We start from the raw sequence: 16,625 nt of genomic DNA on the forward strand, positions 1-16,625 counted from the left end.
ATTTATACCTGGAAGTATTTAAAGATGCCAGACATTGTTAATCTGATACAAATTGTCCTGGATAAGGTTTATTTGGGGAATAATCATAACAGCTACTTTCTTCCTCCCTACCCTCTCCTCTGCCAATTTCATTGGGTGACAGACTTCCTAGCACTCCAGTATAAATCCACACATGGCACGGAACGTGATGTTTCATTATTCACTCATTTTCTCAGTCTAATAAACTGCCGGGTGTGTGTGTGTGTGTGTGTGAGGGGGGGAAATGGAGGGGGAGGGAGAGCTCCACTCAGACAGACCAGACCCTGGGCCCAGTGCAGAGGGAGTTTGAGGGAAAACCAGACAGCTACTGCGCTGAAGCTGAGACCGAGTCCATGCCAAAGCCTCCTCTCAGCCCCCTCTATCTAGCAATCTCTCCCACTCTGCTCTTTGACGCTCCCCTCTACACATTTTGCATTCTCCCTAACCCCTTCCTCTCACCTCTCTTGCATCCCTCCAACAGCTCACCCTCTCTGTTCCTCCTGAGTAAACAGCATGTGGGTCTGGCTTAATGATCAGTGTGGAGTAAGGGAAGCCAATCTCCTCATGGCCAACTCAGACCACGCTCTGCTCCTTCCGCCCACCACCAAATGACTGGCTCTGCACTGGAACATCTGCTGCTGCAGCATCTACAGTATAATAACAATATAATATGTCATTTAGCAGACACTTTTACCAAAAGCGACAGTCATGTGTGCATAAATTTGACATATGGGTGGTTCTGGGAATCGAACCCACTACCCTGGCGTTACAAGCGCTAAGCTCTACCACCTGAGCTACAAAGAACCATCTGTCAATTAGCCGGCTCCTATGAGCATCTCTGACTGGGCCTTTCACTGAGGACATGACCCTACATACACAGATTGACTGGGGGGTTTCTGTCGGCGCCACACCATCACCACCAAGACGCTGGCCAAGCCAGAGACAATTCAGGCTCCCTCCCACTAAGAACACAACTGGTTATATACTAATGACTGGATTAAAGCTGTAAGTCATATCTCTCTTCCCAAAGGGTTTGCTGTTAGCTCCACAGGACTACAACACCAGAGATTGTAAACAGAACACACTGGGTCTGTTAACAACACAGAGGGCTTGATCGGAGTCTTGCTTGCCACTGTGTTTGAGATGACATTCAGCGCCCTGCCTTCTCAGTGAAGCTGAGAATCTCAATGAGGATTTACAAAGTTTTTTTCTGATTGTCTATTATTTACTGTTAAGGTTAACTAGAGAGTCAAGATATCAACAATGACAAGAGGATTCCTGCTGGATGCCTTAAGCTGCAGTTACGACGCAACTTGCACGCAATTTTAGTTGCTTGGAACACAGTTGCTTCTCGATTGCTCCATGAAACACCCCGCCTGTAACTAATAAACTTGATTGCATCCAATTGAAACTTTTCAACTTTGTGTAACTAGTTGCAAGCAACAGCCAATCAAAACTAATGCTTTTGTCACATGATCCATTCAAAGATTTGGGAAGTTGTCATGTCAACAAAACAGCTGTCAGTGCTGTGGAAACCGTGTTCAAGGTGGACAGAAGAAACATTACCCAAACTAGCACTGTATAAAGAAATACTGGAATCAGGGCTGGTACATGGTTTGGAAGTCAATGAATACAATTTCTGAAGTGAACCCAGACCTCTCTCTGACCAGTTTAAACAAAAAAATTGTTCAACATGTGCTGCGCCAGCTAGCAAACTTGTTAGCTCATTGCTAGCTACACTATATATAGACACAAAAGTATATGGACACCCGTTCAAATTAGTGGATTAGGCTGTTTCAGCCACACCTGTTGCTGACGGGTATAAAACCGAGCACACAGACATACAATCTCCATAAATAAACATGGGCAGTGGAATGGCCTTACTGAAGAGCTCAGTGACTATCAAAGTGGCACCGTCAGAGAATGCCACCTTTCCAATAAGTCAGTTTGTCAAATTTCTGCCCTGCTAAAGCTGCCCCGGTCAACTGTAAGTGCTGTTATTGTGAAGTGTAACGTCTAGAAACAACAATAGCTCAGCCGCGAAGTGGTAGGCCACACAAGCTCACAGAACGGGACCGCCGAGTGCTGAAGTACGTAGCATGTAAAATCGTCTGTCCTCAGTTGCAACACTCACTACAGAGTTCCAAACTGCCGCTGGAAGCAACGTCAGCACAAGAGCTGTTCGTTGGGAGCTTCATGAAATTGGGTTTTCATGGCCGAGTAGCCGCACACAAGCCTAGGCCCTTTAGTTCCAGTGAAGGGAAATCTTAACGCTATAGCATACAATGACATTCTAGATGATTCTGTGCTTCCAACTTTGTGGCAACAGTTTGGGGAAGGCCCTTTCTTGTTTCAGCATAACAATGACCCCGTGCACAAAGCGAGGTCCATACAGAATTCGTTTGTCGAGATCGGTGTGGAAGAACTTGACTGGCCTGCACAGAGCCCTGACCTCAACCCCATCGAATACCTTTGGGATGAATTGGAACACCTACTGCAAGCCTTTCAATAGCCCAACATCAGTGCCCGACCTCACTAATGCTTGGGGCTGAATGGAAGCAAGTCCCACCAGCAATATTCCAACATCTAGTGGAAAGCCTTCCCAGAAGAGTGGATGCTGTTATAGCACCAAAGGGGGGGACCAACTCCACATTAATGCCCATGATTTTGGAATAAGATGTTCGACGAGCAAGTGTCCACATACACTTCATGACCAAAAGTATCTAGCGAGCTTGATCAAAGTGTTGGCAATTTCATTTTGTCTAGCTAGCTAAATTGTACAGCCAGCATTTTGTCTAAATCAATAATTTGTGAAATCACGATGTAATGCAGCAGATGACATGGCGTGAGTTTAGAATTGTCACACAATACCATAGAAGCAGCTTCAATTTGATTGGCTGTTGCATACAATTTTAATCGTGTTTGAGTTGCTTCATGTAACAGCAAAGCTGCTTTAGATCTCACTTGCAACCTGCAACTACAACAAAAATTTTGTGAATGTTGCTTTGTGTAACTCCAGCCTTAGGTCTGAGAACATTACATTGGAGATTACATGGGATAAGTAATCTGATAACTTCTTTCTTGCCGAAAGTTCTTCTTGCATTCTCTCATTTGATATTTTTAAAAGAGGAAGAACTAGAACATGACTAATGTGCATGACTATTGCAGAGATCATATGGGCTTTGAACCGCTAACCAAGGGAACAAACTGCCTTCTGGCTGTTTTTTTGTGCACTCCATCTCTCTACAGAAGACTATGTTATATCCAATGTGTTATTTTAAGTGTACCAGGCCCCTCACAGATTAACATATCTTGTGTAAACTTTCAACAAATTACTTCTAAGGCTGAAGGGCAAGAGCAGCAACGTTTCTTGAAAGTTGGAATACACACAAAGTCATCCGACAAGAACTATGTGTGGAGACTTCTGTGCATTCGGTACAGCAGCATAGCTGAAGAAAACAAAGGTCTACCAGATCCTTCAAACACCAGCGGCATGCAGGTACTTTAGGCAGTGTAAACGAATCACACAATCTGAGTACACCAATCCATCTGTGTCAAAAATTGAGATAAAGGAGTTTGAGAAGGGGAAACCAGGGTAAATCTCTAGTGTGCTTTATCAAATAGCCGTACCAGGGACTGTTGGAAATGATATACAGGTAACTGCAAAAAATAAAGGAAACACCAACATAAAAAGTGTCTTAATAAGGTGTTTGGCCACCACGAGCCAAAAGAGATTCAATGGGCCTGGGCAAAGATTATACAAGTGTCTGGAACTCTATTGGAGGGATGCAACACCATTCTTCAACAAGAAATTCCATAATTGTGTTTTTTTGTTGGTGGTGTAAAAGGCACCGCTCCAAAACCTCCCACAAGTGTTCAATTGAGTTGAGATCTGAGACAGCCATGACGTATGGTTTAAATCGTTTTCATGCACATCAAATCCTTTGGTGACCACTCATGCCCTCTGGATGGGGGCATAGCCATGGTAGCCAAAATAATGGGCACCTGGTCCTACCCTAAGCCTGAGGGGATGTTAATTACTTAGGAATAGCTCAGGAACTACACCTGTGTGGAAGCATCTGTTTTTAAGATACTTTGTAGACCTCATTCAAGTGTTTCCTTTATTTTGGCAGTTATCTGTATTCTACAGCTATTTTAGGTCTGTTGCTGTTTATTAGTAACGAGTACAATGAACTCTTCAGCGATTTTTTTTGTCATGTTTTGACAGACTAATCCATTCACTGAAGCAGGAAGACTAGGCCTGTACTTTGAGTTGGCAATACTTCTTATACATCCATGTAGGGCTGTAGGCACCAAAACTCTAGACACAGTAAGATGTGAAAAGGTTTTCTGACACGCTTTTATTTGTCATTTTTTTCAGATTAACCTAGTACTTATACGCACTGGGGTTAACCCTGAACTCAATGAAGTGTGTGGGCTGAGATTCTTGATTTAAATGACGTGTGTGCACGTGTGTGTGTGTGAGAGGATGGAAGTGTGCATGTGCGCAGCTGCTGACAGACTTTTCACACCCGGAGAACATCCATTCTCACATCCAGTCTCTCAGCGTAGGCTTCTAGCCTGGGTGATAACTAAACCTATAGAAGATGCAACCACTCAGAATTCAGGAGAACATTATCTCCGACCTACCAACATTCCTTTCATTACAAAGGAGAGGTGCTCCCCCTTCCTAACTCGGTTGGCGCCTGCCTAAAACAGCTAGGCTTTTTGATTTCTATGGTGAAATTTTGAGCTCGTCTCTTCTCAATGTCTCCATCTTTCCATATTTCTCTCTCCTCCATCTCTCCCTCTCAATCTTCCGCTCCCTTCCATGGCCCATCTCCAGAGGGACTGTGTGATGAGGCTGTGGGCTGTGGGACCTGCCAGTCACTATATACGGCCTGATGAATATTTACTGAGCTATACCACTTTGATGAAATTCTGGAGCAGTGAATGTGAGCGAGGCCTCGTTTTAGGGACACCTACACTGTGGTGAGCAGCAGATGTTCTTCCTTCCTCCTCCCAATGGTCTCACTCTGCATGATGGGTCTTCTCAACGTGACGTCCTGTACCATTATTAAGCGTTCCCCCTTCCAGTCATTAGTACAAATATTTATAGAAGAAGATGTTAACGACCCCAGAGCTGCAGAGTTGAGGAACTGGCTCCTGAGTGGCCCATTCAATAGCGTTACTCCGAACAGTTTCTCTTGTCATAAATGTGATGTTTTGTCAAACAAAAGGGGGAGCTCATTTTGTGCTCCTTTTTAGGCTGTCATTAAAGTGGATTGTTCAAAAGAGTTCTAACTTTCTCCTTATCCCTTTTTCCTCGTGTTTGAGGGGCTTATACGCATTCCGAACAGACTCAGAAGAGGGAAAATCAGTTTGCTTTCCTGCCTGCCGTCCAATTTGGCACCAGCCTGCCTGTTAAAAGTTGAATCAGAGTGTAACGCTGGGAATATGGGTAAAGGGGAGAGTTGGAGCAGCTGAGAGGGAAATGTGACAACATCCTGTTGGGAGGGACCCGGAGCTAGCTTCAGTCTCTGCAATTGTTCCCTAGCCCCTATATAGTGTACTACTTTTGACCAGAGCCCATTGGGCAAACCAGTAGTGCGCTATATAGGGACTAGTGGGCCAGTTTGGACACAGTCTCTCATCTCACCGGGTCTCTAACACTGCTAGCAGGTCCAGGCCAACCTCAACTTCAGCACTGAGAGAAATAAATAAATACTATAAAAAGGCGACATGCAACAATTCCTCCCTAAACATCCTCTCTGAGGGCCAGGAGGATTTAGACTACACCAAGGATAGAGCCCATGTAACACACACCCCTAGAAACACACTGTACGGTACAGAACATACGTGCCAAACAGAGAGGTGTTTACTACTGGCACAGTACTCACTACTGTGCACTGCTGCACTAATGCATATGGATTGATAAGAAATATCACAAACACAAATATGCAAACAAACAAACACTGGAGACTAGAGATGTTGTGCTGGCTTATTGGAGGTGTTCGCTCATTTCAGAGTGTCTGGTATTGACTGGGGAGTTTCTCAGCACTTAGAGAAAACGAGATAACCTGACTCACCAGGCTGAGCCTCATCTCTCCTTACTCATCTCTCCATCTTTCTTTCTCCCACACTCCCTCAAGCTGAAATCAGTATCTCTGGCCCCTCCATCTGTCATTAAAGTCATCACCACCACATCATCCCTCCCCACTCAGGATTCATCCACTACCACAGTTAAAGCATCCATCCCAGTGATCCCACAGCACAGCCGTCCTGGGAAGCTTTAAGACTAACGTCGCCACTGCTGTATCATTTCCCACAAGAGCAGCGACAAGCTCCCTCGCTCTCTCACCAACATGGTCGTCCAACAAGGAAATGACTGTTCATTAGGAGGATATTAGCCACCCGGGGAGCACAGTTCGACAACCAGCAGAAGAGTATGTGTGTAATTGGAGATGTTATCAGAGCTCCGACAGGGGGGCTAAAGGGAATGGGAATATTATAATGAGCTTATAAATATTGAGGAGAGATGAGAATATAACCCTGGGGGAGGGACTTAGTCTCGTCAATCCCACATCCCCCGAGGTGTGATTGGAGGAATCCATCTGTCATAATAGAGCTCCTCAGCTTATAGTCCTAAAAAACAGAAATTAGTTACCTCTGGTTCATTCAGCCATTCATATGGGGGAAAGAATGGGGTTTTGGGATAAACGCCGAAAATAAGGTCTGAGGTAAACACAGGCTTAGGCGACCTTACATGTTTTGTTCAATGAGATAAAATGCTTTAAAATTCACAAAAAGTGAAATTAGCTGATGAAGGTTGTGTTTACCACAGACCTTTTTGGCATTAATTTAAATACAGATACATTTATTACCCCATTGGCTTTGAATGAGCCATTGCGTAGTTAATGCCTGCAAAAACACTGCTTTCTATAGCTGCTCATGTTTAGAGCCACTGAAGGAATCATTTAGAACGCCAAAGTGGTATTACATCCTATGTTGCTCTGTGATCCCTCCCTCAACCATCCTTGCTTTGGACCTAACTGGAGTGCATTATTTTCTCAGGTTGCTTCTTATGAACCCTCCCTGTATATTTTCAAAAGGTGTTCCATACATTACCACTTGTGAATTCTACTCTGATCTTGTCACCAGTGAACACAAACTGACATGCACACCTCCCTCTCCTCCAGCCTCATTTCACTGCATATTCCCTGCACATTGCTCTCTCCTCATCTTCCCCTTCATGTTTCTCTCCATCTCCCCTCAACTCCTTTAACTCAGCACCTCCCTCTTCTCTATCCCTCTTTTTCTCTCCTCACCCTACCCTCTGGACAGAGATGGTATGTGTATTCTCTCAGTGAGTCTCAGACATCTGGGTTCTGAATGATCCTATTTGGTTCTTCATCCCATTATCAGACATCCACTGCTAGGTTTCTCCACATCTCCTCTCCTCTGCCCAACGTGCGTTAATCATAACTCTCCCACGGGCGCGTTGCCATGGCGCCATTTCACAGCCCTTCCCAGAATGCTCCAATGTGCTATTCTGCCCTGGGAAACGACCATATGAAGACATGACCTACATGTAAAAAACAACCAACTGACTAACTAACTAACGGCCTGCAAACTGAAGGAGGAAGAGGAGCTGTGGACCACGGGATGGCTCCAAATGTATGATCCTATCTAATAAATCTGTAATAACAACTAATCTTATTACCTAATCAATTAATTCCCCCTACAGGACTGTTGAGTGGAAAGCAAAGTGCTAACAGCTAGGCTAGCAGGTTTGTAGTGTATTACAGAGAAACGACACAGATAAGGGACGACACAGATAATCCATTACATTGACCAGATACTTCATTGGTCGCTCTAACAATGAAAAGGCATTCCTTTAAAAAATGGAAGGCAGTCGGGAAGAGGCAAGATCCGGTGGGACCATTCTAGGCAATGAGAGGGCAGAAACGAGTGTAATAGCGGGCACAACTCCAACATAAAAAGTGTTTATTCTCAAACTTGCTGGGATGTCACGTGACCTATTTATATCAGTGCACTCGTAAGCATTACGAAACTTCTATTTGAGCAAATAAGCCATTCGATTTTTTTGTTAATCAAATTTTACACTTGCTCATTAACCTCCATACAAAAATTCCTTGCTTGGTGAGCGAAAAAAAGAAAAAAAAAACGCAACCTGCTGGAGAAGACAGATTTTGGGCCCAGTTATTCCTCTCGCTTCGCCTCTGCCTCTCTGGGGAAGACCAGGCGTCCAAACAAACCTGAACTCAGCTGCCAGTTTAATCGCTATGGCAACTGCTCTCTGAGCTGAGCAGAGTAGGGAGCCAGAGGGTGGGGCTGGAGGGAGAGATCCTTTCTGGAAGACAACCTGGATTCTACTGTGTGAGGGTAATACAAAGTGAGCCCTGCTATGCTGTCTGGGGTTGTAGGAAGGACAGGCAGGTGTCCATGTCATGTCTCATTTCTCATCCTATCCCACAATTCAGCAGGCCTTTAGACAGTGCATACCAAGAGTACCGTTCTTTGTGACGTCACTATGCATCAGCCTATTTGTAAAGGGAAGTGAAATAAGAGCGAAGGGAGGGAGCAACTTATTGGAATGAGATCCAGCCCTGGTTGCATAATATCCTCAGGAGTGGGATCTCCTGGGCTTGGTCATAGAACCATCAACATCCAGGCAATGCAAGCAGACAAGCTTTTACAAAAACACTGCATAAGGACTGCATAGATGAGCTAGGAGATCCTAAGTGCACTGAAAACACTCCCAATCCAATTGGAGTCAAATGTCACCATAAATGTTACTTTATTAAAAAAATATAATTCTTTATCCGACCACATCAATGCCGTTAATGTTGATAAACCTGAGGTGGTTATTACATTGTGTGTATTATCTGCCTAGCCTGGCCCTGCCGTGGGACTGCTTGGCCAGTGGTGTGGCTTTCAGTCCAGTTTACAGTGCGGATCAATGTAACCCGACCCTGTGCTCCCCAGAGAGCAGTTTCCTGTAAACACCAGAGAGTCCGTCAGTGTGTTTAAAGATCAGAGCCTTGTCAGTCTGCTCTCCACCGTTCCACAGTAGACAGAACGACCTTCTTTCGCCGCTCTGCTCTCTGTGACCGATGGATGACCACAATTACAGGTCAAACGCTTTCCAACCGAATCCATGCTCAGGTCGATGGGACTGACAGACTATGATCCCGTTATGTGAGTGGGCCAGACAGTGAGGGATATGACTATGGACTGACCACAGAGGGATGACACTGCTGCTAAAAGAAGTCAGTTAACCACCCACAAGTAGGTTAAACCACATGCTGGAGGATGTTGCATGCAGCAGAATGTTCTCCACGGCGTCTCCAGACTGTCAGATGTGCTCAGTGTGAACCTGCTTTCATCTGTGAAGAGCACAGGGCGCCAGTGGCGAATTTGCCAACCTTGGTGTTCTCTGGCAAATGCCAAACGTCCTGCACGGTGTTGGGCTGTAAGCACAACCCCCACCTGTGGACGTCGGGCCCTCATACCACCCTCATGAAGTCTGTTTCTGACCGTTTGAGCAGACACATGCCCATTTGTGGCCTGCTGGAGGTCATTTTGCTGGGCTCTGGCAGTGCTCCTCCTTCTCCTCCTTGCACAAAGGCGGAGGTAACGGTCCTGCTGCTGGGTTGTTTCCCTCCTACGGCCTCCTCCACGTCTCCTGATGTACTGGCCTGTCTCCTGGTAGCACCTCCATGCTCTGGACACTACGCTGACAGACAAAGCAAACCTTCTTGCCACAGCTCGCATTGATGTGCCATCCTGGATGAGCTGCACTACCTGAGCCACTTGTGTGGGTTGTAGACTCCGTCTCATGCTACCACTAGAGTGAAAGCACCGCCAGCATTCAAAAGTGACCAAAACATCAGCCAGGAAGCATAGGAACTGAGAAGTGGTCTGTGGTCCCCCCCTGCAGAACCACTCCTTTATTGGGGGTGTCTTGCTAAATGCCTATAATTTCCACCTGTTGTCTATTCCATTTGCACAACAGCATGTGAAATTTATTGTCAATCAGTGTTGCTTCCTAAGTGGACAGTTTGATTCCACAGAAGTGTGATTGACTTGGAGTTACATTGTGTTGTTTAAGTGTTCCCTTTATTTTTTGGAGCAGTGTATATATAATTTACTTAGGTATTCAGACCCTTTACTCAGTACTTAACAAAAAAGTTAAATACAACCTTTATTTAACTAGGCAGGTCAGTAAAGAACAAATTCTTATTTACAATGTCCTACCTGGACAACGCTGGGCCAATTGTGAACTCCCAATCACGGCCGATGTGATACAACCTGGAATGAAACCAGGGACTGTAGAGATGCCTCTTGCACTGAGATGCAGTGCCTGAGACCACTGCTCCACTTGGGAGCACTCGGGAATAACTTTTGGCAGCAATTACAACCTAGAGTCTGCTTGGATATGACGCTACAATGGCACACCTGTAGTTTGTCCCATTCTTCTCGGCAGATAGCTCAAGCTCTGTCAGCATGGTTGGGGAGAGTTGCTGCACAGCTATTTTTAGGTCACTCCAGAGATGTTTGATCTGGTTCAAGGTAAAACCTTCGCCCCAGTCTGAGGTCCTGAGCAGGTTTTCATCAAGGATATCGGTACTTTTCTCCGTTCATCTTTACCTTGATCCTGACTAGTTTCCCAGTCCCTGCCGCTGAAAAACAACCCCACAGCATAATGCTGCCACCACCACCATGCTTCACCGTAGGGATGGTGCCAGGTTTCCTCCAGACGTGACACTTGGGATGCAGGCCAAAGAGTTCAATCTTGGTTTCATCAGACCAGAGAATCTTAGGTGCCTTTTGGCAAAATCCAAGCGGGCTGTCATGCGCCTTTTACTGAGGAGTGGCTTCCTTCTGACCACTACCATGAAGGCCTAATTTGGTGGAGTATTGCAGAGATGGTTGTCGTTCTGGAAGGTTCATCCATCTCCACAGAGGAATTTTGGAGCTCTGTCAGAGTGACCATCGGGTTCTTGGTCACCTCCCTGACCAAGTCCCTTCTCCCCCGATTGCTCAGTTTGGCTGGGCGGACAGCTCTATTAAGAAGTGGTTCCGAACTTCGTCCATTTAAGAATGGAGGCCACAGTGTTCTTGGAGACCTTAAATTCTGAAGACATTTTTTGGTACCCTTCCCCAGATCTGTGCCTCGACACAATCCTATCAAAGCTCTCCGGATAATTCATTCGAAGTCATAGCTTGGTTTTTAAATTGACATGCACTGTCAACTGTGGGACTTTATATAGACAAGTGTGCGCCTTTCCAAATCATGTCCAATCAATTGAATTTACCACAGGTGCAGTCAAATCAAGTTGTAAAAACATCAAAGATGATCAATGTAAACAGGATGCACACCTGAGCTCAATTTCGAGTCTCATAGCAAAGGGTCTGAGTACTTATGTAAATAAGGTATATATTTTATTTTTAATACCCGTTTTCGCTTTCTCATTATGTTGTATTGTGTGTAGATTGATGAGGCCCTAAAAAATGTCAGACTCCAGCCACCCAAGTAATAGAATATAGAAAGGGGGGACACCATTCGGACGCCACAGATGTTTGTGAGAAGACGGGATGTCTCATGGTCTGACAAACATGGTCTGACAAACACCACTCTAGCTCTGCCACCTTGCACTGCAGATGCAGAAGTGCGACAGCGGTGGATTGAGACACATCCAATGCAAAAAAACAGCTCTAGATTAAACTGATTTAAAAAATGTAAAAAATTAAGACTTTTGTAGTATGTTAGTTAGGTTCACGCACCGGTGCGTTAATCGACTCTAGGGGATTAATACACCAATGGTAACATATTCTTTTATCTAATTTAAATAAGTACCGCCTTGTTACCAACATCGGAGAAGGTGTATTTGCAGAGGGCAGTGCTACTCTACTGGTGCCAAGATTTTACCGTAGGGTGTCAGCAAATATAATTACAAGTTTACCTAATTAATCTATGGCAAAAATACTTGTTTCCCCTTTCATCTGTCTGGTGTTAATTAGTTACTGTCTAGCTAGGCCCTCAGCTAGCATGGAACAAAGGCGGGGGGGCATTGAAATCTGACGCAGTTGTCAAGTCAACATCTGTCAGTGCTGCATTGAACTGCATCACAAGAGACATGCCAAACGGGAAATGTATTAAAATTATTCAATATCATTGATGCAATTTCAATGCTGTTAGAGTTGCTTTGTGAATCACCAAATTTCATTGAGATGATTTTACTGCAGCACTGCATCCAAGTTGCTTAACATAGTCATTCGAAAGAGCTGTCAGTCCAGGCGACTCAGCCAATCTTTTCAAACTTGCTGGTAGTTAGCCATGAGAGAAAAAGTAGTTTTCAGAACGACTGTTCAGGGTCTTTAACCCATAGCTACCCAGACTAATTATTTAGCAGTCTCACGGCTTGGGGGATAGAAGCTGTTCAGGGTCCTGTTGGTTCCAGACTTGGTGCATCGGTACTACGTGCCGTGCGGCAGAAGAGCAAACAGTTATGACTTGGGTGGCTGGAGTGACAATTTTTAGGGCCTTCCTCTGACACCGCATACTATAGAGGTCCTGGATGGCAGAGAGCTCAACTCCAGTGATGTACTGGGCTGTACACACTGCCCTCTGTAGCACCTTGCGGTCGGATGCCAAGCAGGATCCAGTTGCAGAGGAAGGTGTTTAGTCCCAGGATCATTAGCTTAGTGATGAGCTTTGAGGGCACTATGGTGTTGAACGCTGAGGTATAGTCACAGCATTCTCACATAGGTGTTCCTCTTGTTCAGGTTGGAGAGGACAGTGTGGAGTACAATAGAGGTTGCATTATCTGTGGATCTGTTGGGGCGGTATACGAATTGGAGTGGTTCCAGGGTGTCTACGATGGTGTTGATGTGAGCCATGACCAGTATTTCAAAGCATTTCATGGCTACAGATGTGAGTGCTATGGGGAGATTGTGATTTAGACAGGTTACCTTGTTGTTCTTTGTCACAGGGAATATGGTGGTCTGCTTGAAACATGTAGGTATTACAGACTGGGTCAGGGAAAGGTTGAAAATGTCAGTGAAGACACCTGCCAGCTGGTCAGTGTATGCTTTGAGTATTCGTCATGGTCATCAATGTTTCAGAGGGGTTGGGTTAACTTGTTGACGCTACCCATCCCGAGGGCGGGATAATTGTCATCAGCAACCGCTGAATAGCATAGCGCCACAGTCAAATAATATTACAAAAAAAATATTCATGAAATCACAAGTGCAATATTGCAAAACACAGCTTAGCCTTTTGTTAATCCACCTGTCGTCTCAGATTTTGAAATAATACTTTACAGAGAAAGCAATCCAAGCGTTTGTGTAAGTTTATCGATAGCACATTAAGTAGCTAGGTCACGAAAACCAGAAAAGCAATCAAATTAATCATTTACCTTTGGATGTTTTCACTCACGAGACTCCCAGTTACACAACAAATGTTCCTTTTGTTCCATAAAGATTATTTTTATACCCAAAATACCTCAGTTTGTTTGTCGCATTATGTTCAGAAATCCACAGGAAAGAGCGGTCACGACAACACAGACGTATATTCCAAATAGTATCCATAATGTCCACAGAAACATGTAAAAAGTTTTTAATAATCAATCCTCAGGTTGTTTTTAAAATATATATTCGATAATATGTCAACCGGGTGTGTAGGTTATTCAATAACAGCGGGAGAAACAATGGCCGCTTTACTCAGTTGCGCAAAACTCACTCAGAGCCCCCACCTATCCACTTTCGCAATGTGATCTTTCACGCTCATTTTTCAAAATAAAATCCTGAAACTATGTCTAAAGACTGTTGACACCTTAGGGAAGCCATAGAAAAATAAATCTGGTTGATATCCCTTCAAATGGAGGATAGGCATGCATAGGAACAGAGAGGTTTCAAAATAAGAGGCACTTCCTGATTGGATTTTCCTCAGGCTTTCGCCTGCAATATCAGTTCTGTTATACTCAGACAATATTTTTACAGTTTTGGAAACTTGAGTTTTTTCTATCCTAATCTGACAATTATATGCATATTCTAGTTTCTGGGGCTGAGAAATAGGCAGTTTCAAATGGGTACGTTTTTTAGCCAAAAACAAAAATACTGCCCCCTACACGCAAAAGGTTAAACAAGGAAGGCACATTTCAGTTGTACAACTGACTAGGTATCCCCCTTTGCCATCTGTCCCTGCGGTCTTGTTACCTGTTACCCTGTTTAAAGGTCTTACTCACATCGGCTATGGAGTGCGAGATCACAGTCTGGAACAGCTGCTTCTCTCATGCATGGTTCAGTGTTGCTTGCCTCAAAGCGAGCATAGAAGGAATTTCACAGGAATTTAGAGAACCAGGAGACAGACCACAGTACTGCAGCTCATCTACCATTTAACAGCAGCTCATCAAATACCACAAGAGCTTATAAACAATTTGATCCACTGAATATTAAAACTTTCCACACAGAACACGCATGAGTGCGCTCACACATACATACACACACAGTACACACGCAAAAACATGAGCCGCAGTTGTCTGACCTGCTTTACCGCAGTAGGTAGCTGCAGAGCTGAACAGTAACAGCAGCAACAACCCTGGCAGAAACTGGTGGAGTGAGAAACTGGGTTTGGTGGGACCCACTGGTCATGGATGATGCATCCAAACACCAGAGTATAAGGACAGGAAATGTGAATGTGTGTGTGTGTACTGTACGTGTAGTAGTGAATAGCGACATGACACTTACCAAAGATATTGGTGGAATGTCCTTTCTTGGCGAGAGGTTTCAGCTCGTTGTGTCCCCATCCGTACTGTCTGTAGCTGTCCCACGCATGCTTCATCATCTACAACATACACACGAGCAGCCTGGTTTAGACAAAACATCTGGTACACAATGAGCTGGTACACAAAAACAGTAACATCTTGAACTATGGAGTGGAGTTAATACCACCAGTGGAAGAGACCATTCCAACAGGCTTATCACAGTCAAATAAATGACTCATAATAGAACAAAAAACAGAGATTAGCATGCACACACACAATCCTTTATCTTTTTTTCACCATCATTGCAGCCTTGCCAGGAGAGAGGGCGGCACAATACCTAGCCCTCTGTTCTGGGCAATGATGCTACTAAGAGAGACATCCCTGTGCCCCTTCAGCCAGCCCCTGGTGTGGCCTTAACCCTGTCTGTTCTGTCACTCGGTTGCTAGGTCACTACCCAGCAGCTCCCTCACCACAAGGCTGGGTGGACAGGACACGACAGTGTGAGTGTGTGTGCATGTGTGTTTATGCGTGTTTATGCGTGCCGTGTAACTCCTCTTCAGACATTGTTAAATTGTAGCCGTGGGGCTACTTCACTCTCAAAGCTTTGTTTTCCTTGGCTGTCTGGAGGCACTGACTAGACTTGGTGGATAAAAACACTGCTTTATTCTTAACATAACCTTTAAAAGAGAAGCCGTAAGAGCTGGACTGAGAATAAACAGAGAATAAAGAGGGTGAGCAGGATAAGAGCGAAAGAGACAGAATCGTGAGACAAGTTTTGACATTGGAGACAGTGATGCTGACGCGAGATGCACATCCAAGGGAAACTGTGAGGACAACACTACTGACTGGCAGAGAGTCACGCTTTCCCAAAGCTCTACTGCATTCTCACTACTTCCAATTTCCCTTTGTCTTATTAATCACCCTAGTCTGATGGGATCAGCTATCCCATAGGAGAGCATTTCGTCACCTGGTCCTTCTCTGTCTGCCGGTCATGGCAGCAGTCTAAAAACCAGGACAGCTTTTCCTCCTGTACCAGCCATAGCCAGCTCTCCTCTCCTCACAGCAAGACGAGGGCGAGGGAGGGAGCCAAGCCAATAAACCCGGGCGTTTTGTGTTCTTGGCTTGGTGACGTTCCATGACGCACTTCATCTCCACACGCAGGAGAATAAATATAAATTACATTTACACACCAGGACAAAGCCACTTAACCATTGGCTCCCGACGACCAGGTAGATGTCCAATTGGCCGGTTTATCAAATAATGATTGGCCCATCTGTTGAGGAATATAGGACGTACAAAAACAGAATATTCAAATTCTACACTGATGGGACATTTCATGAACATGAAACTCACTTAAAAGCCTAAAATCCCAGTCATTAATTGACTGTCACTTCTGTAGTACGGAGTTGGATCTAAAATCCAATAGCCAATTGGAAAAATTCTCCCTTCATGTGTGAATGTATGGTACGTTCCAACAGACGGTGCGGTGCGCCTACAGGTTAGGTTACCTCCCTGAGCACATATTGAATGTCAGGTTCACTGAAGACATACAGACACGGCTCCCTATTCCCTATATAGTGGATGAGCCCAGGTCAAAAGTAGTGCACCGTAAAGGGTGCCATTTAGGATGCAGGCCAGGAGAGTAATGTGTTAATTTGTGTGGCAAGGGCAAGTATTTAAATTTGATAAGGTTTTGGTTGGCTCCGTTTCGGTCTGGTTTCAGCTCTCACACGTCCACATTCTTCACCAGCTTAGCTATGCCTCAGATTCTTCACGGAGACCATGGGAGTACTGAGGGATTCACAAATCACAACA

The 16,625-nt window shown here is 44.8% G+C and overlaps 1 protein-coding gene across 2 annotated transcripts in view; it reads right to left on the reverse strand.

Annotated features, from left to right (window-relative positions):
* The window catches only part of LOC139403093 (mannosyl-oligosaccharide 1,2-alpha-mannosidase IB), a 105,523-nt gene that overhangs the window by 44,167 nt on the left and 44,731 nt on the right, over positions 1-16,625 (reverse strand). For both annotated transcript variants that reach the window (XM_071146802.1, XM_071146811.1), the window contains exon 5: positions 14,794-14,890. In XM_071146802.1, coding sequence (XP_071002903.1) covers positions 14,794-14,890 — 97 coding nt within the window. The remainder of the gene's footprint in view (positions 1-14,793; positions 14,891-16,625) is intronic.

Source organism: Oncorhynchus clarkii, chromosome 3 (assembly GCF_045791955.1).
Source record: "Oncorhynchus clarkii lewisi isolate Uvic-CL-2024 chromosome 3, UVic_Ocla_1.0, whole genome shotgun sequence".
NCBI classification, from domain to species: Eukaryota; Metazoa; Chordata; class Actinopteri; order Salmoniformes; family Salmonidae; genus Oncorhynchus; species Oncorhynchus clarkii.